At 40.1% G+C, this 22,822-nt stretch overlaps 1 protein-coding gene across 1 annotated transcript in view; it reads right to left on the reverse strand.

Moving 5' to 3' along the window:
- Positions 1-2,468: 2,468 nt before the first annotated feature.
- The window catches only part of LOC121961140 (voltage-dependent L-type calcium channel subunit alpha-1C-like), a 185,241-nt gene continuing 164,887 nt past the window's right edge, over positions 2,469-22,822 (reverse strand). The window contains 16 exon segments of the mRNA XM_042511013.1: positions 2,469-5,854; positions 6,557-6,725; positions 7,739-7,847; positions 8,083-8,179; positions 8,325-8,422; positions 8,547-8,674; positions 8,763-8,891; positions 13,098-13,124; positions 14,262-14,626; positions 16,417-16,557; positions 16,868-16,995; positions 17,731-17,832; positions 18,975-19,077; positions 19,534-19,630; positions 19,737-19,864; positions 20,795-20,957. Coding sequence (XP_042366947.1) covers positions 5,363-5,854; positions 6,557-6,725; positions 7,739-7,847; positions 8,083-8,179; positions 8,325-8,422; positions 8,547-8,674; positions 8,763-8,891; positions 13,098-13,124; positions 14,262-14,626; positions 16,417-16,557; positions 16,868-16,995; positions 17,731-17,832; positions 18,975-19,077; positions 19,534-19,630; positions 19,737-19,864; positions 20,795-20,957 — 2,476 coding nt within the window. The 3' untranslated portion in view covers positions 2,469-5,362.

A 22,822-nucleotide genomic window follows, 5' to 3' on the forward strand; every position in this document is an offset into this window, starting at 1 on the left:
GTTTACCACATAAATGCACATTTTGTTTCTTACCTGTAGTCCTATTTATCAGTCTAGATTGTTTTGGTGTGAGTTGCAGAGTTATGGAGATTTTGGCTGGAGAGATGTCTTCCCTCTCTCGAATATAATTGAACTACATGGCACTCAGCCTGTGGTGCTCAAAATGCCAAAACAGACATTTGAAAGTCTCAACAGCAAAGTCTTTCCTACATGAAACTGCTCGCAAAAATGCCTTTGTATTATCTTGAGTGACCAAGTCATGACTTCTGTAAAGAAACATTGCCGTTGAGTTTTTCAAATGTATTTTTTTTTTGGTGCTTTGAGCATCACAAACTGAGTGCCATCTAGTAGCATTATATTTGAGACAAGGCAGACACCTCTATGGTCGATATCTCCAACACTTGGCAGCTCACACCAAACAAATCTAGATTGATAAATAGCACTGCAATTAAGAGGAAAAACTTTTCGATTTTGAGGTGAACTGTCCCTTTAAGGCTATTTGAACTGACCGTGGAAATCTTCCTATCCTTCTTTTGAATTTGGCCAATCTAACAACGGTTTGAGTCACTGATTCATTAAAGTAACTGTTGTCAAAACTGCCTTGAGAGAGTGATGTTCACAGCTGCTGCTATCGGCTGATCAGATGGTTGGTAAACAGCGGAAACACTCGCTGGCTCTTCTGTAGCAGCTCGGATACACAAACTATTACTTTACAATTCAGGTGCCACCTAGTTAAATTTATCACTGAGGATTTAAACTTAATACTAATTCAGTTGATCAAATAAATTGCCAGACATGTTAAATTCAGGATTAAATCACTTTACCAGGGCTGATTCAACACAGTGGAACAAAAAAGAAAAGCACAAAGTGACATTGTGCTAACTTTAAGATGATTCCCTGCACACACATTAACATGCAAGACCATACCTAAATCTGCTCCCCTAACTTTTAGACATTAAAGTTCGACTAAAAAAAAAAACAAACAGAGCAGCTTATACTGAAACTGATGTGAGCCATTAGTCGTAAAGTTAGCTTATGGTACCAGGTCAATACTATTTTAATGAGGTGCTTTAAGAACAACTGAAAGAAAGAAAGAAATGCTGAAGATGTTTTATGAGGCCAAAGGAAAGAAAGAAAAAGAATAAAACAAACTAAAGGTCAGGGAGGGTGTTCCTTTGACAACACAGACCTCTTCGGGGTTTGCAGTATGATCAGAACCACAAAACAACAGCAGCACTGCCACTAAAAATACGTTCAACATTCACATTTAGTTTGCATAATAATGTCAGAAGTCTGTTACTGGCACAGGATGCAGTGTATGGCAGTGTGTTCATGCATACCCTTCCCTGCCACAAACCTGCTCTGCTTACATGTAGCAATGAGAGCTCAGCAGTTAGTCTTTGATGGTAAATTAAAGTGAGAGCTAATAAGTTGACATGCGGTAGTGTCTCTGTATGGGAATTCAGTGTCTTTTAAAGTTTTAGAGATAAAAATCTATTGCAACATATTTGGATTTTCTTTGCTAATGAGTGAGTTTAAGTTTCTTACAAAATCCTTTCACTGTTTCGATCCACTGTGATGTGTAAATGCATGTGAACATTGTTCTGGAGTCTAGCAGCGCGGTCTCACTCCTATCTTGTTAAATACTGACGATGTTTGGTCAGTGGCCCTCGGCATCAGATATCGAAGCACAGAGACACCATTTTGTGGTATGGGATGCACCAGCCGGCGGCATTTTTTGACACTCCGAGCAACTGCTGTGGATGGGTCAAAAATACTCTGGACTCTCATCTGGGATAGTCCTGTTTGTGTCCCATTTAAAACCAAAAGTCAATTTATTTTGTTAAAACTGTGACATATGTCACATGATGTCAGGTGCGCCAGGCTTTTAATACAATTTTTTAGTGTAAATGCATCCATCACTTGATGTCACTGTGGCCCCAAAAGACTTTTTCCCATAGACTTATATGGTGAAAGAGGTAAATCAGTGGACACATTTTTTTGACCGTCAAAACCTAACCATGTACTTTTGTTGCCTAAACCTAAAGAAGTAAACCTTAAAATTATTTTTTTTAAACTTATGTTCTAAGTTTGTTTTGAGAAAAGCATTAAACAAGCAGAAACTATACATTTTCTGTAAAAAGGGAAGTTTACCTTAAAAGGCCACAATGCATTTAACAAGTGTAAATTTGACACATTGTCCCTAAGCATCCAAAACTGACACAGGTGGAGTATCTAGAGCTTCATAGTTTGGCGTGTAGGGCCACTGACCAGCAGTCGTGGAGTTGGTAGTGTGAATGTGTTGCAAAACATCCGCTTAGTGTCCGGCTAGACTTTGCATCTGCATTGTGGTTGCATCTATGTTTTTTTTGTGACAATTGGCACCAAGGATGTGATACTGACACTGCAATGTTCCTCTGGAGAAGACCTGTGCCCTGTGTAATGTACTGAGGCCTGAGGTCCTGTAATCATGTCATATCTCAAGTGAATTTATAATTGTGAAATAAATTATTACAGAGTAAGGTCAGTAAAAAGTTGTCAGCATGCTACCTAAAAGCCATCTGAAGAAAATGAAAAGACAAAAAATCACACCAGGGGATCATCCAGCTGACAGTTTTCAGATCTGCATCCAATTATTCTTAAACAAACAATTATCACATCTTATCAAATAACAGTAAATCACCTGTCTGTAGTATAATTAGTTTTACCAGTAAATAATAATACAGACAGGGAGCTGTTTTTTTATCTAACAATGACAGTAAATCATAACGTGTTATGTTACGAGCAGACCTCAGACAAAGAGTTGTGATTCAGAAGTCTTGCAGCATCTGTACACCAGCCCTAATAGTTCATTTGGAGTTTAAACTACGATTAAATGATGAAATCATGTGATTATGGTGTGATACAGCCGAGCAATCAGGGTGTCACCCCCCTCCCCACCCCCACTCAAGTTCATTCATGAGGCGTCACTGTGGCAGTGTGAATTTGGTGCTTCTACCATTCAGAGCAACCATCCGCCGTAAAGAAGAAAAGCAGCAATTTGCCCAAAAGGCTTGTTCCCTTCTGGCCAAGCTGCAATGCCGAAACTCATCACCACTGTAAACTTAACCGTCACTCCGACCTCGCTGGAGACCTTACGCCTAATTACGTCTAAACAGAAATAAAGAAAAGTTATGCAATGACTAAAATTTCAAAGATAAGAGTGGCTTCTGACTCTGCAGCTTGGCTAAAAAGTAAAAACCGTGCTAAAGAAATCACAAAGCTTTGGAAGCATGCCTGTCCATGGTAACCCTGTGTTAAGGAGGCCCATTATCACTCACACACACACACACACACACACACACACCCTCGCGCACACTCACACACAATACCATACTTGTAATGCTACCTTAATTTACTGTCTAGGCTTAAAATCAGCTTTTTAGAATACATAAGTAACCACTCGGACACAGGCACGCACACATACAAATCCTCACACACATTTTTTTTTCTCTTCTGGGAAAAATAAATAAATAAATAGATACAATCTGTAAAAGGTGCATACTGATAGAGAGAAAGACCCCCCTTTTAGATACACACGCTATCTCACGCACTCATACGTACACACATCCTGTACTAAAACGCAGACACCCGCACGCACAAATATAGTTTATACACTCGCACGCAAACACTACGCCCTGCTTCGATACTTAAAACCTCTTAAAATTCTCCTAAAATAAACCGAGCAAAAATACATTTATAAGACCAGCACCCCGATTGTGCAAACAAATCAAGGATAAATTAAACCAATAACATCATGAATATAAAACAAAATAGTCATGGCTAGCCAGTTTTGCACAATATTGAACTGTTAAATACATAGTGGGCGTGGTCTGTAGAGAGTGTGTGTGGCAGCAAATCCGACAGGATTCCACGAGGAAGAGGAGGGTCTCGGAGAAGGAAGTGAGGTTGATTGACGGACGGACAGATCCTCTGTAGATCCATGCCCAGAGTCTGTTTTCTTATCAATCGGGTCACTCCCGTTCTCGCCTCCACCCTCCGCCTCTGTCGCCCTGTTCGACACACTCGCCTCCTGGAGGGCCGAAAAAGCAAAAACCCAGCGATGGAGGGAGCGGGGCGGTGGAATAACCAAAGAGGAGGGAGGAAGGAGAGAGGGAGGAGTGAGGAACGGCGAGGTATGAGGCAGAAAAGGGGGCTCGCTGTCTCTGCTTAGCCACCAAATGCTCCTCCCATTTCCTGTTTGGGTGCAGGAAGTGGGCGTGGCCAAACGAGGAAAAGCGGCAAAGGAGGCAAAGCCAGATCAAGGTGACGGATGAGTTTGTCTCTCGCTGGCGTCTTATCGACCAGCGGATAAAAGAGCTGGCTAGCTTCCTGTTGGCCAGAGAGTGTCTCTCTCTGCCCGTGGCCCCCTTACAGAAGCCCTGTTGTGGCTGTTGGTCCATCCCTCAAATCCTTCCCCCCCCTTTGGGCTGGGGGTGGTGTGTAACCTTAATCCCACCCCCAGGCTGGCAGGGCTGTGCTCCAAGGTTCCTTAGCTTTGGAAGAGGAAGAGAAATGAGATTTCAAACAGGGTTTTCCTCGCCCCCGTTTACTCAATACAGCGCTTCATCATCAGTGAACCAAGAAGGAGGAGTTGACCTTTGACCACAAGTGGTCAGATTTAAATCCTTAACTGACCCCTCCCCCCCCAACAAGCTGGTCTGCTGTCCCCTACCTGGCTTCATGGCGGCCAGACAAACAACAATAACAACACCAAAGTAGGCATAGGAAATGAAAACAATAAACACACTATGTCGACTGCAGGAAGTGCATAAAAGTACTTCCTGCTTCTGTTGTTTCCTTTCTACCTTTCCTTCATCCCTACTTCTTTCCCCTCACTTTTTTTTGCTCATCTCTTCTTGTCTGCTCTTTACTTCGCTTTGAGGACATGATAAAACTGTGAGGCACTTTAGAGACACACTCAGACACGTGTGGAGAACACACGCACTCGCGTACAAATCATAGATCACACACACACACACACACACACACACACACAAGCATACACTCAGATAGTATAGAGTATAGTGTGGTATACTTGACTACAAACATTCACACACATACAAACGCATATAAACCAACAAAGTCGTAACCAGGTGTTTAAGGTTGCGTCACTGGCCGCCACTGTCCAGAGCAGTTATGTCTGGCAGAGAGGCAGACAGTGTGTGTGTGTGGGTGTGTGTGTGTGTGTGTGTGTGTGTGTGTGTGTAAGGGGCGGGGACAGACAGAGCCAGCCGCAGCACTGTTACCCAGCACTGACAAGCGTCAGTCTCTGATGATGTCAGAGGGGCCAGTTGGCCGATTGAACCCGTCAATCCGACTCCTACAAACTCGTCACACACTCCATATCCTCGTCCTCCAACGGCCCGCTGTTCCTCTGCCGCGCTCCTCCGATCACAACTGAGCTTCTGTGGTGAACCTCCTCCCTCTCTCCTGCCTCCTCCTCCTCCTCTTCTCGTCCCCTCCCCCCTGCTAGCAGCTCCTGCCGCTCCTCTACAGAGGACGGCCCGTGGACGGAGCCTCTGCTTCCCCCGGCCTCTTCCCCGCCCTCGCTGACCGCTCGGTCCCTGTGCGTTGCTGCTGCTGCTGCTGCTGCTGCTGTGTGAAAGGGGAGGAGGTTGCCATTGGGGCTGTGCTGGGAGGTGGAGGAGGTGCTGGATGTGGCGTTTGTGGCGGTGTTGCCGTTGAGAATGTTGTTGGCGGCGTGCTCCATCTCCTCGATGGTCATGTCGCATGCGTCGGCCAACTCGGCTTTGGTCGCCTCAATGAATGATGGGTCCTGGGCGAAATGACCCAAACCCTCTGATATTAGCACCTATGGAGGGAAATGGTGCAGATAGAGTGGACGGAGAGCAAGGGAGGAAGGAGAGACCAATTGGGATGGAATGGAGGGCGTGGGAGAGAAAAGTAAAGTTTAATGTAAAAGATAAAAGAAATGGTTATAGCTGCAACTCACGGTTACTTTCACTGTTGATTGAATCTGATGATTATTTTATTGATTAATCAACTGGTCTTCCATAAATTCCATAAATTATAAGTTATCTAGTTACACTAGAAATGAACTGGATCATTTTCGTATCATTTTCTACAGGTGCAAAGAGAGGATGGAGAGGACAAAAATGAGGAAGTCAAGTGTCAGAAAAAAAGAGTGTGCAGTGGTCTCATTAATATTTGGTCCATGCTTGTTGTTTTTGGATAAAATCAAATATCTGTAATAACAAAACATAAGCTGCAGGTCATCAATGCAATCTGCCATCTTGCTATTACTATTTTCTTCTGTTGTGCATTGTGCGACACCCTCCATTGATGACACATGATTGAACACAACGTTTCCACTCAAACCTGGTGGAAACGCTATAACATTGAGGTTACAAGAAAGGAACTGGTTCAAGAACCAGAGCTAATTTGGTTAAAAAGTGGTGAAAGAAAAGCAGCAAATCCTCAAAACTGAGCATTATTCAGCTCCAGATGAATGTGTAACCTTCTCCAACCTACACACACACACACATACACTCACCGCCTCCACCAGACTGCCTGCGCTGCCGTGACACAGTGAGCTGGAGTCTTTCCCCAGTAGCGAGGGCACTGTGAGCGACACCGGCCGTGGTGGTCTTTGACTGGGCACCGACACACTGGGTGTGGGGCTAGGACTGGGCACCCGGCTGTTCCCATTACTGTCGCTGTACCTGAGAGCAATACATTTGTACATAATCATCATTGTCTGTACAGTATCATAAGTATGATCAAAACCGTTCCTTCGACAAGTTCACTCTGACTTTTAACAGCTCTTTTACGGTGTAAGTCTTTTTTTTAAATGGAGAGATTCAAAGATCCCATTGTCTCAGATGCAGGTGTGTTGGAAAGTATCACTCCCGCACACTCATCATGCTCAGAATCACAATTTAATGGTTATTTTAATGTTTTGGTCCCTCTGGACCTCTGTCAAAAGTGTACACAGTTTTTACAAAACTGATCTTAAATAGGGCATCAAAAGGGTTACCTGTCAGAAAGAGGTGGTAAGATTGAAGAAATACTTAAGAGAAGAGGAGTATGTTCAATGTTTATTCTGCAAACTATTATTCCCTAAAGAGTTTAATGTTGCCATGAATGACTTTTCACTCCATAAGGAATCTTTTGATTTTATGGGCCCTCTGATGGTACACTCAACAGGGTTCCTACAGCACCAGGCAAGTGGTGTTTAAGACTTTATAAGACTTTTGTACTGATGTTTATAATTTGCAAAACTAAAAGAAAAACAAAAAAAACATGAATTGATAAGTATTACTTAAGGATGGGGAGAATTTTGCCCAAATATTCATTGCACTATAAAACATGATTTGATGGCGACATTAATGCGAGAAACAGTGTGTAAATTATTTTAAGATTTTGCAAATTATAAAATCCCACATCCCATGTCCTTGCATTTTTAAGACTTTCGAAATATTGATGTAGGACATATTAATACCAATTAAGGCCTTATTTTTAGACTTATTAACTCAATGCCTTTTAGGACTTTTTAAGAATCTGCAGGGACCCAGCTCTTAAATGATTTATAAAACCTGCAAAGTGGATGGGTTAATTTTTAAGATCAGCATGTTTTCGGACCGAAACAATAGTACAACCAGTAAATTGTGATGCTGAGCAAGAGTAGTGTGAAGGATTTTTTTCTTTTTTCACAACCTGAGGTACTTAGACTTACCAGGGCCCACAGTTGACAGAGGGTAAGCTGGTATTGAGCTTTTCATGGGAGTTGGAGCCCTCTAACCTCAGAGAGGGCACTCGCTGGTACGAGGCATCACTGCCAAGGGCTGGAAACAAAGACAGAAGAAGCAACCATTAAAACAATAAACTTATCTCAACAAGTACAAGGACAGAGCTGCTTCATGAAGAACAGTGTTCAAAATTTACATTCTGAAATCTGCTTTGTTTTCATTATGAAATTCACGTGTAACTGAGCTTGCTGAGGAAATGTAATGCAACATTTCTGTCAGTACTTGGCAAACAGCTTTTTGGCCTTTGATGTGTGCACAGGATGCAGCATACCTGTGGGACTGGCCGGAGGCGTGGAGCACAGCCGGCTGAAGAGGGTAGGTGAGTGACTCCTTCTTAGCAGAGGACTCAACCCTGCGACTGCCAGAGCCTGGAGGGAGACGACGACAGAGCGGTGTAAGAGAGGAGCAGGAAGAGGGAGATTTATATCTGCTGAATACAGCATGTCTGCACGCTCACATTATGTATTTACAACTTGTTTATGTGCACCCAAGTGTGTTTTTCCCATCGTGTACCTGATGATGTACAAGGTGCAGCGGTACAGCAGTCTTCTGGGAGACGTCTGGCCTTGACTGTCTCCTGAGACACTCCAGATGGAAGGACGATCTTCGCCCTGACACACACAACAAATATGCAAACATGTAAAACCAAATACAATATAGAAAAACAAGCATTGTATTCTTGTAGCTGTACCGATACTTTTGAATATGTTTTAGGAAAGATGTTTTTCTCCTCACCCAGAGTTGTGGGGCAGAGGAAGACTCTCCTAGGAGACTGCCACCCTCCTCCTCCTCTTCTGTCGTCTACCTCCTCTCCTTCCTCCATGGGAGTCAACTGCTTACATGTTTCATCATGATACACCAGCCTGGTGAGCACGCAAAGAAGAGTGCATTAAAGACACGACCCGAAAAGAGATTGAACATTTTCAGGGTGTGTGTATGTTTGAACAGTACATGTCGGAGGAGAGCGAGTGGTCGTCCTCGTGGTACTCCCTGTCGTCGCCGTAGCTCTCGTCATATGTCTCTTCTGTCGACCCCTCGCCTCTTCGGATGATTGGCAGACGGCTGTCGCTTGAGTCCGAGCTACCAGCAAACAAACACACATCCAAAACAAACAAACAGAATGAACAACACACAGACCACAGATGAAGAACAAAAGAACAAGTAGACAAAATAGGCAGACGGATGTGAACATAAACACACAGAAACAAAAAGGAAGCAGTTAATTAGCAAAACACTCAGAGAGAAGCTAAGGAGGAAAGACTGAGAAACCCACAGAGGCAGGTAGGAGATTGAAAGAGAAGAAGGAAATGCTGGAGGGAAAGGAGGAGAAGAAGCAGGTAGGAACTATTTTGTTAAAGCAAAAAACGATAAAAAGCATCAAAAGGCAACAACTGGAATATGAGAAACGGATAGTGTAACTAAGGTGCAGACATCTTTAAAAAAAACAAAGATTAGAACAGACAAGATAATGGCTTGTAACAGTTAATACTCGGAGACCAGTACTTTAGTGTCAGACTTCTGGGAAATTAAACTTTTTATGCTGGTCTCATCATTTAAAATGAAGGCCAATAAAGCCCTGGAATCAGATGCTGTCTTTTCTACTCATCTCCTAAGAAGAGGACACAATGCCCATGTTAATCCTTTAAAACCTGAGTAAATTAGTTTGATTATTTTCAAAACATGGGGGGAAGGCAATGAGCAACTTAATAAGAAATACCAAAGAATGAGTAAGAAATTTGTAAAAAGTACAAGTAGATTACCTGAAAATTAGCAACAAAGTACATTCCCCACAAGGGAGTGACCTTAAAAAACTGCTTAAAAATTACAATAATTTTGAAAATTACTTTTTATTATTTTTGAATTTTTATAAGTAGAGCTTTCTGGAGATTTTAACTAGCTTTTTTTGAAGTTATTTTACAAATCTACTTATTTCCTGAAATGTATGGAACATTTCTTGCCAAGTTGCTCTTTGCGTTATTCCCCATGTTTTTGAAAGAAATCAAACCATTTGTTAGAGGCTAAAAGGTTTTAATACTTGTGAGAGGCATCTGAATGCAGCACAATAACAGTAATGTCGATCCAGGTTTCAAAGGGTTAACCTGCAAAAAATTCTGTTCGCAGAAAGTCTTTGACTGAAATCTTGTGGGGTTTTTTTTGGCTAGACAAGTTTATACTCTGCATATAATCTGTATTAAGATGTATTCTTTGTATTCTAAAGATGTCTTGTCACCCTATCTGTCCACATCTGTTTCATACTCCAGACTTAAGCTTAAAGGAAACATCCTGACATTTGAAGCTTAATCTTTTCTACTTCACCAGACAGTTTGCTGAAGCGCTGCAACAAATCCGCTACCCAAAACCATCTGGTAATGCTCATGTTTCAAATTAAAACCAAGAGTCATACATAACAACACAGCCTGCAGTTAGCAGCCCCCATTATTTTTAATGCTAAACACTCACAAATACAAATAACTTTGTTTTTTCAAGCACCAGAGCATATCTCCTAAAAAAACTGTCTGGTGAAGAAAAACTAGATCAGATTTCTAAATGTTAAGATGACCCTTTAATCCATGGCTATTTAAGCTGCTCCACAGCAAACTCTGGGTTAGAACAGCATTTGATTAAAACCTGACAAAGACTCTTCTCAATGAGTCTGATCGAACTCACTTTGCTTGGCAGTGAGGAGGTTACCTCATTGCTAAATCAAGCAAATCCAAAGAGATTCAGAGTGCATCGGAAAGCTTACACTTGGCTTTGTAATAGACCACTTAATTCTAGATCACCTACTGTCTCTACACAGAAAAAGTGAATGTTGTAACTCCACATACTAATTAACAATGACCAAACTGTTCTGCACTGAGGATCTTAGTCTTCAGACAGCCCCATTTACTCCTCGGCGGCTGACCTTCTAGGATCGCAACATTTTCAACAAAAACAGAAGTAAGTGACGAGTGAGAGGGCTGCAGCCACAAATCAAGCTGTAACCACTCAGGGTAATATGCACCCTAAAGTACGCCCACTAAAAGTGCTTGTTTTTGCCGCTGACAGGCTCAGATTGCTTTAAAAGGTGTCTGATGGGATTATCAAAAGGATCAATACGGAGATAGATTTTTTTTGTTAAAGAGTAAATCCTTTTTGTTTAACCAAAAAAAAAAAAAAAAAACTAAAAAGGCCCCACAATTGCTATCACCAAACCCAGAAGATGCCAAATAAACATGAATTCCAGCATGTATAGAGAGCATATTTTCACATGTAACTGGGAGAATTAAGGAAGAAGAGCTGGTGATTGTTTAAACAGTGAAAAGACAAACCAAGAGAGTTTTATTTTGTTTTTTGCGACTTTGTATGAAGTGTGTTTCACAATGATAAAATTAGTGCTTCTTTATGTGTAGTCTGGTGGGTTTGGTGATAGTGGTTCCAGAGCATTTTCTGGTTTAACAAAAAGGATCTTAGTCTTGGACAAAAAGATTACCTGTTGGGATCCTTTCCATAATGTGGTCAGACACTTGTAACAACAACCTGTGCTGGTCAGTGGCAAAAACAAGCATTTTAGTGACCATAAATTGACAGTGTGAAAATGCCCCAAGTGTTTACACTGCAGCCTGTTTTGCAGCTGCCTCTCATTCAATACTGGACCAATTTTGCTGTTCTTTTTCCCATTAATCACGTAGACACAACATGGGAAAAGAAAGTCCTGCTTGAAAAATACTAAAGGTACTCTTTAATAACTTTACCACTCTAATGGGATTCCCTAAAATAAGGCTAAACGGATTAGTGTTGTCCTGAGGGTGGCTATAGAGGTCATTCACATCAAATAAATATGTTGAGAACATGAAATATCCTTTTAACTGTATGATTATATAATTTTTTATGTAAAACTAAGAAAAGTATATTGTGTCTTAAAATGAAAATTAAAATGTTCACCCTCTGGGGAACTTATCAGTGTACATCATGGTGATGTGTCTTGTAAGACATCAGATTCTGATATTTTTTTCATACAATTTTGGTGCTGAATGCGAAGGGGATCACCAAAATTATCAGGAACCATCCTCTGAGCCCAGTTCTTCAAAACTGATCTGGTCAGTTTTCAGATATCGGATTGGATCAAATCTTGAAAATGTGTTGTTCAAAAGAAAAGAAAAAAAGATTTGGAAATTAGATTAGATTAGATCGTATAATTCAATCTTGGATTTGATCTGGATCAAATCTTCAGTTTGTGCTGTTCAAAACTTTTTCGTAGGATTGAGATACCTTTGATCCAAAAAAAAAAAAAAAAAATCACGATATTTCTGATCCCAGCAGAAGGCTGGATTCAGGGTGGGTTTCAAAATGTAATAAAACTTTTAAACCGGGAAATACAATGATGTAGTGTATATATACATTCATATGTATTTTGCACTTGATTTGTTTAAGTGTTACGGTGATAAAGCAGACAAAATAGACAATATTATACCTGTTAAGCCTTTCAGTACAGTAAAGAAAAAAAAGGATTTTGTCCCCAATTAGCGAACAATATCAAACAAAGTTTATGTCATTTATAACTTTACATTATTTACAATAACACAATAAAAAGTCGTTTCTAACATTTGCAGTTGTTCAAAATATCTAGAATGTGTTTTGTTGATCAGATGAGGGGTCAGAAACAGAAACTGAAAACGGAAGGGAATTTTTCTATTACTTTTTTGTATATTTTTCTGTCATTTTTAAATAAAAGACGGCTATTCTACCATGTTCTTCACATCGCTAGTAGCCTACATTTTGAGATGGACCCCTTTCAGAGCGTTGGTAATCTAGATTTGGTAATCTTGGATAGCAAAACATTTGATTCCAAATCCGGATCATTTTGATCCAGATCGATTTTTTGAACAACTGGTGCCTTGGGGACTGTGGAGATCCAGAGCAAAGTTCATTTCACAAAGAGCAGACCACAAGACAAAGAGCAGACATTGTGTCTAACCCAGACCCGCAAAAACAGCAGAGAACAGCAGCAATAAGAGCCTCTGATAGGAAACGTTTGGCTGCGTTGCACCAAACAGTCTATCTGTGGCTTTGGTAGCAGATTATATGGTAGCAGCACAGAGCCTGGCTTCCACTAGAGCAACTAAAGCATTATGTGCATAGCAACGAGTCTTACTATAGCACTCTGCCATTTTTATGTAGCAATATCAAACCTTTTCTGCATGTAGTTAGGGGATTAAAACCACACGCACACGCACACACACACACACACACACACACACACACACACACACACACACTTTCCCTCTCTGTCCCCTGGCAACATACCGCATGAGGGTGTCATAAAAACACGTCCTGCTTGCCACCAGAGACAAAAGACAGGGAGAGAGAAGAGGAAGGAAAAAGACAGTGAAGGAAATAGAAAAAAACATTTATGTCCGAATTATTCTGTTTACTGGTGAGCTAAATATCTGTGAGGACGGTCAGGAAATGAAAAAGACAGACTAGTAATTCTTGCTTCAATTGAAGAGCACATTAAAAAGACTCAAAAACACCATTTCAATAAAAGAAAAATATGTTAAATCAGGGCTCCCACACATGAACATTTTTTTTAAAAAGTTCAATGACTTTTCCAGGAGCCATAATATAATTTTTGTCTCTCTTCAAACATAATTTCAGCTGATGGCATACATTGATTGAGAGAAAAAACGTGAGGAGAAAATGGTGAAACGTACAGGATGATAAATCAGGGTTCCTACGGCTTAAGGCAAGTTAGATTTAATACTTTTTCAGACTTTTTTTATGCCACTTGGAATCACTTTTAATACCAATTTTACAATAACCAAAACTGAAGAAGAAAACATAAACCACTTTTTTTTTTTTTTTTTTTTTACTTAAGTTTAAGGACAATTTTGCCATTTCTGGTCCAGCAAAACATCTGGTTAGATATGGGAAATACTTTTCTGTTTCACAATCTGAGTGGGATTTCACTGCCTTTATTCCCAAGAGTTTAACAAGAGGGATTTGGTAAATAATTTCTTTTAAAATAGATGTTACTGATTATTTTGAGATTCTACAACGCAATGTCAGAAAAAAACGATTCATAAAATCCCACCTCCCTTGTCTGAGACTTTTGAAAGTTTGAGTTAAGTCATTTCAATACCAATTAAGATTAGATTAATGACTTTTTAAGGATCTTTTTAAGGATTTTAGAGCTACATAATGTGAACAGCTACAGAAAATAAATTTGGTGTTATGTCACATTATGTGGAGGGTCATCCACAGAGGACTACTGTTACAATATCATGACACTAAACAAAATGTAATGACTTTTCTAAAGTTTTTGGTGATTTTTCCTAATTTCATGACTTTTCTTGGCCTGGAAAACATGACCGTGAAATTCCATGACTTTTCCAGGTTTTCCATGACCATGGGAGCCCGTTAAACCCTTGATAAGAAGCAGATGTAACCAGCTGTCCGATCTGCACTCACCTCTTTGGAGGGAAGCACCATGCAGATCTTGGCAGCAGGATGGGGGTGAGCGGCTGCCCTGTGTGCCCGTCCACAGTGCTGATGGACGGGCTGGGGAATCGACTGATGCCCTGGGTCGCCACCCCGACCATGCCGGTGTTGTTCGCATTGTTGATGTTGGCGTTGGAGCCCGATGAAGAGTAAGAGGAAGGGGTGAAAGTGGTCGAGTCCATGAGCTTCTCGTGGGATGGACTCTCGCCTTCACAAGGGGAGCCCTTCTGGCTGATGTGCAAGGGACGCTGGGTAGTGAAGGACTGTGGGAAAGAACCGCGGCCATCGCTTTGGTTGTAGTAGTTGACGTGGTTGCTGAACAACCCACCCGTACGCTGAGGGGTGAAAGAGAAGGGAGAGAGAGAGAGAGTAAAGGAGAGATGACAAAGAAGACGAGAATTGTGGAAAAATACGAAATTAAAATGTTTACGTCAAAATATCTTAATATCTTACTTCACTCAAACACTCAGTAGAAGTCCTGAGGTCACATTCACTGCTAGCGGCAACAAAACTTTATTCAGCCAAGATGCAAATGCAAAGCAAAGGCCTTGTGTCATAAACCAACAAGAGGGTGTATTTGTGATGTATTCTTCTTAGAGGTGGGTACATTTCAGACTAGAAACGATTGCAGGACTGATGCCAGCGATATTTAGGTTGTTCTGACTGACTTTAGATCATATTTAATGTAGATTCAATTTAATTTAGATCAATATTTAATGACAAACGGATCTTTTCTCATGATATTATTACTACTGATGTTAAGCAATAATTTCGGCTTGTGAGCAGCTCCCTGGCTTGAGGGCACTTCATGTTGCTTCAGCTTTCTATCTGGAACGGTGTTCTCACCCAGGTGTGCTCTAAGGTACCGAAATTTGGAACAGACTGATTTAACATTAATCTGTAAACAGTCACACAATGTAATTTGGTCGGTACCCTTAACAAGTTCCACACCCAATCAAATAAGAAATTTATTTTTAACAGATGAAAACTTTGATATGGCAGCATAACAAAGATAAGACTGAATGAATATGGAATTAAACCTAAACAATTTGGTTTGATTTTTTTCCAAAAACACTGGGAGAAGGTAACTTGCATCTTAACAACACATGGCCCAAAAAATGAAAAATAGACAACAAACAACAACAAAAAAAAGTGAAAAACAAAAACAAACATGAAAATGACCTAGAAAAATCGGTGAAGTCTACTAAAAAAGTTTTTAATTTATACATATATATAATTAATTTTTATCTGATGTTTTTTTTCTGTGACATAATTTAGGTATAAAGGTATTATAATATTAAGTTAAGTTTTCAGAAAGCTTTCCCCTATTTTATTTTCTAATAATTCTACCCTCTTTTTTCAAACTAATTTTTCTTGTCACCTTTTACTTATTTCTTGCAATTTTTGGGACATTTCTTGCCCAGTTGGTTATTGCCTTTAAATAAAAGCAATCTGTTACGGTTTCAAAGGGTTAAATAACTTGTGAAAGGCATCTGAATGCAGCACAAGGTAACTGATGTTGGTCCAGGTTTCAAGAGGTTAAATCTTGGTCTACAATCTTTCAAACTTAAATTCCGTTGCTCAAAAATATTTAAAACCACCCATTTTCAGTCCATCTGTTTCACGTCCTGCATGTAAAAGTATCAAAGTACAGCAGGAAACAAAACAAAGTGCATGAATGTAGCAATGACACTGACAATGGATGCTGATAATAAGCATAACTCACCTTTGAGTGAAGAAATGTTTGTGTGTGTGTGTGTTTTTAAAGTTGCAGTGCTCCACTGTTTAAGTAAATGTTTATGACTTCATACTTTTTGTTCAATAAAAACATATGTTCTTATTTTGCAGTTTGCAGCCACTAGATGCGTTTCTAAAATGCATGTGATCAGCTATTAAAAACTTGTCATTTCAGAATCTGATTTATTGTTTGGTTATTTATTGCCAAGCTATATGGTGGAGAATGAGGCTTTTTAAAAAATGTTTTTGGAAATTCTGAGCACATGCAAGCATGTGTGTGTATGTGCATGGAGCAGTAATATGGCTTCAAGCTGGACGCTGATCATCTCTCTCGCTCTCTCTTTCTCGCTCTCTCTCTGGAGAGTGAGTGAGGGTGTGTGTATCCGACCTTTACCCTGAAGATATCGTCCTCGGACGCAGCCGACACCGGCTCCTTTAGGCCTTTATCCAGCTCCTCCTCCACAGTCAGGTCTCCAGAGATGGCCCTCCGAATCTCTGGACCGATGTCATGCAACGTCCGCAGGCCCGCCTACACACAGACCAAATAACCAGAAGTGTTGCACTTGTCACAGAATAACACAGTGACTATAGTGTAAATTTTGTGATCAAATCCCTGAAATAAGGCATCTATATTCACACAAATACATGTATGTTTTCTTCCTACAGTAAAAAAGAATATATTCTATATTCTGACTATATTCTGTACACTACACCCCCCTCACATTTCTTTTATCTTTTCAGGATCCATCAAGTAACAACTTGAAAAATCGACTGTTTTCTGAATTTCCTGACAGTGCAATAAGTATATACAGATACAAAACTTTTGTGTGCTGGTGTACCTGCAGAGAGAGGGCAGTTTTTGGGGCCACCTTGGCCACCAGCCCTTGTTCTTTCCTCTTCTTAAACTTGCGGAAATATTCCTGGATGAGGAAGGTAGCATAGAACTTGCCGACTGTCACCTCGTCATCTGCAAGAAATAAAAAAAAAACAAAAACACAGTTACATTAGGTCAACCCTTTGCAACCTGGATCGACATCAGTTTTCTTGTGCTGCATTCAGATGCCTTTCACAAGCTATTTAACCCTTTGAAACCGGCGCAAAGTGGTTTGATTTCTTTTGAAGACGTGGGGGAAAAGGCAATGAGCAACTTGGCAAAAAATTTCCCATAAATTGCAAAAAAAAATGTTAAAGAGTGACAAAAAATTGACCTGAAAATGAGCTTAGAAAAAAAGGGGAAAACTAAAAAAAATAGGGAAAAATGTATAAATGCATAAAAATACAGAAAAATTTATAATTTTTTTTCCCCCTCAATTTTTTCAGGTAATTTTCTTGTTTGTTTTTTGTTTTTACTTTTCTTTCTTTGTGTATTTTCTGGTAATTTTATTGTACTTTTTTGGTTAATTTCTTGCTAATTTTTGGGATATGTCCTGTTAAGTTTCTCATTGCCTTTTCCCCATGTTTTTACAAGATATGAAGTCAATCTGCTCAAGTTTCAAAGGATTAATGCTTAGATTAATACCTGCAATATTTTTCATAAAATTAGCTGTAAGTGATGCTGCTGAGGTTTTTGGTCAAAGTAATAACAGAAAATTAAATCACAGCATGTAGTATAATAATTATTGTGTGTTTGCCTCTTATACATGTGTGTTCATTGCTAGAGTTAAATTCCAGAGTATGAAATTGTGTTGCAGAGTATATACACCTCCAGCAGGGGGCACTACTTGATCCAAGAGCTTCATGCTGGTTCTCTTCCAGATCTTCTTCACTATTGCCCTCAGCTCCTCATTGGCCTGCTCCAGGTTACCTGCACACGCACGCACGCACACACACACGCACGCACGCACGCACGCACACACACACACACACACACACACAGTATAAATAATGTAAGATAAGTGAAAACAGATGACATGTTTTTTTTTTTTTTTTTAAACCAGCCGCTGGTAACAAGCTGAGTCATAGGGAACACAATTAGCTGTATAGTGGCTGTTTCAACTTAACAGTTTCTAGGCCACTTAGTGTGCATGATGTCTCGGTTTTGACTCGAGTTCCAGCTCCATTGTTTAAGATCCATATACTCACATGAGCCACGAAAAAACTTTGAAGTTTATTTTGGAATGTAGAAAAATACAGCAGGCAAAGTTCAACCATAATCGCATCATGTCTGGTCCACTACCGACTTGTTCTATTCCTCACATAAAACAGTAAAATAAAGCATGTTTTACACAATAAAGCACGGTCAAAAACTAATTTCGATCCGCACCTACTCAGACTTCTCATCGTTTCCACGCACAACGTCATCCTATCCTCATTTGTAATGCACACTACACTGCCCTGCGGCACCATAGCTGTAGTACAGAGTTTAGCCTTCAGTCTAACAGAAATATTAGAATAAGTAATGCAAATATAAACATGTCTGCTAATATACGCCATTCAAAATATACAGAAACTGCTTGGTAAACCTAAATAAAATCACATTTTTAAAACACATTTTTAGGTATTTTAAGTATAAAATATGTGATTATGTGGCTCTTACAAGCTGGTTTGAGCTGTGCTGAGACTGGCCAGTTTCCACGACTGCAACTTTTCCCTGCAACGTTCTAACATGGGTCCTCTGTGCCAAGATTTGTGTTACATTGTGTTGTTGGGATTAGTGTGAGACGGTGTAAAAATCTAGGTGCTGGAAAGTGATAAAGCAGCATTTGCGCCTCCTGCTTGACTCAAGCTGCTCCAGTATAGCTGCTCAGTCGCCATTAGGTACAACAGGTGCAAGGGTGTGTATGTAACTTCTCTCAGCAAACACTGAGACTGGGAATAATAGCAAGAAATGTAATTCCCATTGTATGCTCCGCATATGCATTTCTGCTGATGTGGAAGCCATTGTGTATGTGTTTATCTTGTTACTGTACACCTGCATTACTGTTTGTTCTTTCATATATCTGTTACCTTCTGTCTTGATCCTGAGTGCGGTTCTGACCAGGGCAAACAGCGTGGCGTTGAACATCACCGTTCCATCGCTGTTTAGAGGCATGTTCATCGACACTAGACGCTACATGGGAGAGAACAGTGTTTGATCTTGCAACATTTTAAAATGAAACAGGTACGTTTCCCCTGCAAACCGTCAGCTGCCAGCATCTATTGGCAGCTGATGTTTTGTTGAAAATGAGCAGACAGTGGTTTGACACCGTGGTCACTATTAATTTTCCTCTAGAGAGACGTCAGTGTCTAAATATCTAAAATATTTTCCCTGTACGGTCTGCTGTCAGCGTGCCATTTGAGTCACTGTGAAAGGTGTTATGAGCTGTCAATATGTCATCACACTGATATCACAAAGACAAATTTCTGTATATTTGTCACACCTGGCACATAGAGTGGTTTTAAATCTGTCCCAAAATAGCAGCAGAAGGAATTCCAAATACGTGAAAGTGTGATCAAATATTCTGCACATTTCTTGCAGCCTTCACTCTATGTTCGGGCATTTGTGCGTGTTGAGCTTTGCGTTTACCTTGCAGGCCACTCTGTGTGGACAGAGCTTCCCAAAGCCGAGGGGAGGCTGGATTCTCCGCAGCAGAGTGACCACATCAAGGTGCTTTATCCTCCCCCTGAAACAGCACAGACGTCACATTATAGTGACTGTGTACACAACCTCTGCAGATCAATGATGAATTATTTAGGTGACGTATGTTGGTAATTTCTATGTAAACGTACTTAGCTTCTGGGTCATATTCAGCCCAGATCCTCTTAAATTCGTCGAGATGATGCGGCCCCAGGATCGACCAATCACGTGTCAGGTAGTCAAAGTTGTCCATGATGACTGCCACAAACAAGTTGATGATCTGTGGAGAATAAAGAAGTAGTCAAAAAACTACACAAACATTTTGATTCTCTTCAAGAACCCCTTGATAAAGAATAGATTGGAACCTATAAATGTTGCATTACAGCAGAGAGATGTTTTGTTTTGTTTCTTTTGGTTGGTTCATTATTTATTCATTATTATTGTTATATCTCATCTTTTTTTCTTTCTTTATTCCTCTCTCTTTCTTCTTTAGTTTCAGTGATTAATACAATTATTGGATGAAGATATGCTGTTTTCCCTCTTTTACCAGAATGTATTTTTTAGGCTGTAATCCTATGGATGGGTCAGCAATCTGGTTGGGAGGGAACTTAAGTCAAGAGAGCATGACACTGAAACAAACTTGTTAGGCTGATTTGTGTTGTTGTTCACTGATGCACGGTAAATACGCTTTAATATTTAAACATTGGGTTGTGTTTTTAATATGCTAACTGGCTAACTAGCACCGTAATAGTTTTCCAGTTTCCCTTTTTGAATGACGATTAAAGACTACCACCGTCTGCTGGTATGAGGAGTTACTGTACTAGCGTAGATTAACACTGGACTGGAAGCAGGAGGAAACAGCTGTCCTGGTTCTCTCTGAAAGGAACAAGCTCAGCTGACTAGCACCACGATTTCAGGAAGTCATTGTGCCCAGATAAGAAATACTCTGCCAAATTAAATTGTTTTATGTCCAGTCTTTGTGCTCAGTTAACCATCTGCTGGTTGTTGCTTTATATTTACAAACAGTATCAAGATCTATGAACTATTTGTTAAGGCTTTAAGAACATTTCATTTTCTGGAAATGTAAGTTTCCTGCCCTAGCTGTTATTGATTAAGTGTGATTACTGCAATCTTATCAAATGCTGTTTTTCAATCTGTTTATAAGAGGAAGATTAAAAATCAAAACATCTCTTTCTGTCCCTTCACTCACCAGAAAGGCACAGAGCATGTAGAAGCTGACAAAGTAAATGATGGCAAACTGGCTGCCGCAGTCCTCGGTGCCTGCGTGGTTCTCGTTGGTCGATCCTTTCTCACATGGCCGATAGGACTTGCACGCCAGCATGATCTCCTGCCACGCCTCACCTGTTGCACATCTGATAGAGAGACATGCATGCGCACACCCACACAAATACGCACACACGTTGACGCGGATATGCATGCAAAGATACGCACATATACGGATACATTAGAGGTACGCATACATGCATAGATATGTGCATGTGTGCACCCATGCACAAGCATTGAGTCACATGTACATTTACGCATTGGAACACACATACAGACGCATGGATGTGTGCATGTATGCATACGGGCATACAAGCATATAGAAACACACACACACACACACACACGGGCACATAGATACAAAGACAGAAAGGCAGACACATAAACACAAACACAGAAACATATGCACATGTGTTAGTGTGAATACTGTAAAGAGGAACATCATGATTATACTTTGATACACTGAATTTACAGAGCAACAGCAAAGAAATGTAATATTTGCTTTGTAGCACCATAAATTGAGACCGTGTCCAAACTCCTGTCTTCCATTCTGAATACTTCAGTACTATCAAGTTTTCTACAGTTGCTGTTTTGGCCAGGTGACTATTTTTGGTGGACTTTTGCTATTAGTCATCTAGCATTAGGCTACACAGCAGTAAGAAGTATCCATGTATCCTATATCTCTGAATGGAAGCCCATTGCTATGATATATTCCATGAAGGGGTCAAGCACACAGAATATGAACAAATAGAAAATACGTTTTATTGTGATTTTAATGGCAAAATGCTTACAAAAATTATAGAATGACTGCCAAACTATACGAGCATGTTATGGAAATTATCCCTACAGAAATATACCATTTATTCAAGAGTAAGATAAGAGTAAAGGCCTCAAAATCACTTATGCCACCAGTCTCCATTTAAATAAGCATTGATTTTAGCATGTATAGAACCAACATATATATGCTTTTAATTTTACAGGGTAAATTAAAGGTACAGGATTAATAGGATTTAGAGGCATTGAGCGGTGAGGATTGCAGCTTCAAGCCACCTGAAACCTGTGCCAAGCGTTAACTCCCAGTTAAAAAGCATTTAGAGTTCATTGTTCAGGGGGTTATAATCAGCAGCCAAATTATCTGCAGGACCAGGTGAGTAAAAGAAATAAAAATAATGTTTTTACTATGTTAGTCATCGCAGAGGGCCTACGGTGGCCGACACGAAAACAGAAATGGCTATATCTAGAACTGCTGTTTGGTTTGTCCGTTAAGTGCCACAGTAGAAATATGGCAGTGCAACATGACGGACTTCGTGAAGGAGAGCCCGCTTCCTATGTAGACAAAAACAGCTCATTCTAAGGTAACAAAAACACAACAATTCAAATTTTTTAAAGATTATTATACACTAAAGAAAACCTACTTATTATATTCTGTTCAATTTCTACCAATATATCTCCTTAAATCTTATATATGGACCTTCAGGGGTTTATTTGAACCAAACCAGAGCTGACGATAGTTGGAACAATGAAAATAGGAACCAAGATGTTTTGTTTTTTTTCCTGTTGACTTGTAATGTAGTATGTTTTATAATAATAAAATTACTGTTCATTTAAATGCAGTCTGGTGACTGTTGCAATAGAAGATGTGAAGAAGATGCATATCCAATCTATCCATTCAGTTTCTGTGTTTGTTTTGTCCCCTGCATGGAATCTTACCATCAGGACAGAGAGGTTTCTGAGACTGGATCCAGGCAGTTTTAATGTATTATCAGTAGAGTCCTCTGACAACTGAAAAAGGTGTCGTCCTCAGAAGACCACAATATTTTGTCAAGTTTACAACAATTATCAGCTAACTACTGAGCACACAGGTGTACAGATGGAGTTTGGATCCTGTCACAGCTACATATTTACAACTAGAACTTTTTAACTTGTGGCATGGTAACAGTAACAGTAACGTGTC

Source organism: Plectropomus leopardus, chromosome 22, assembly GCF_008729295.1.
Source record: "Plectropomus leopardus isolate mb chromosome 22, YSFRI_Pleo_2.0, whole genome shotgun sequence".
Taxonomy (NCBI): Eukaryota; Metazoa; Chordata; class Actinopteri; order Perciformes; family Serranidae; genus Plectropomus; species Plectropomus leopardus.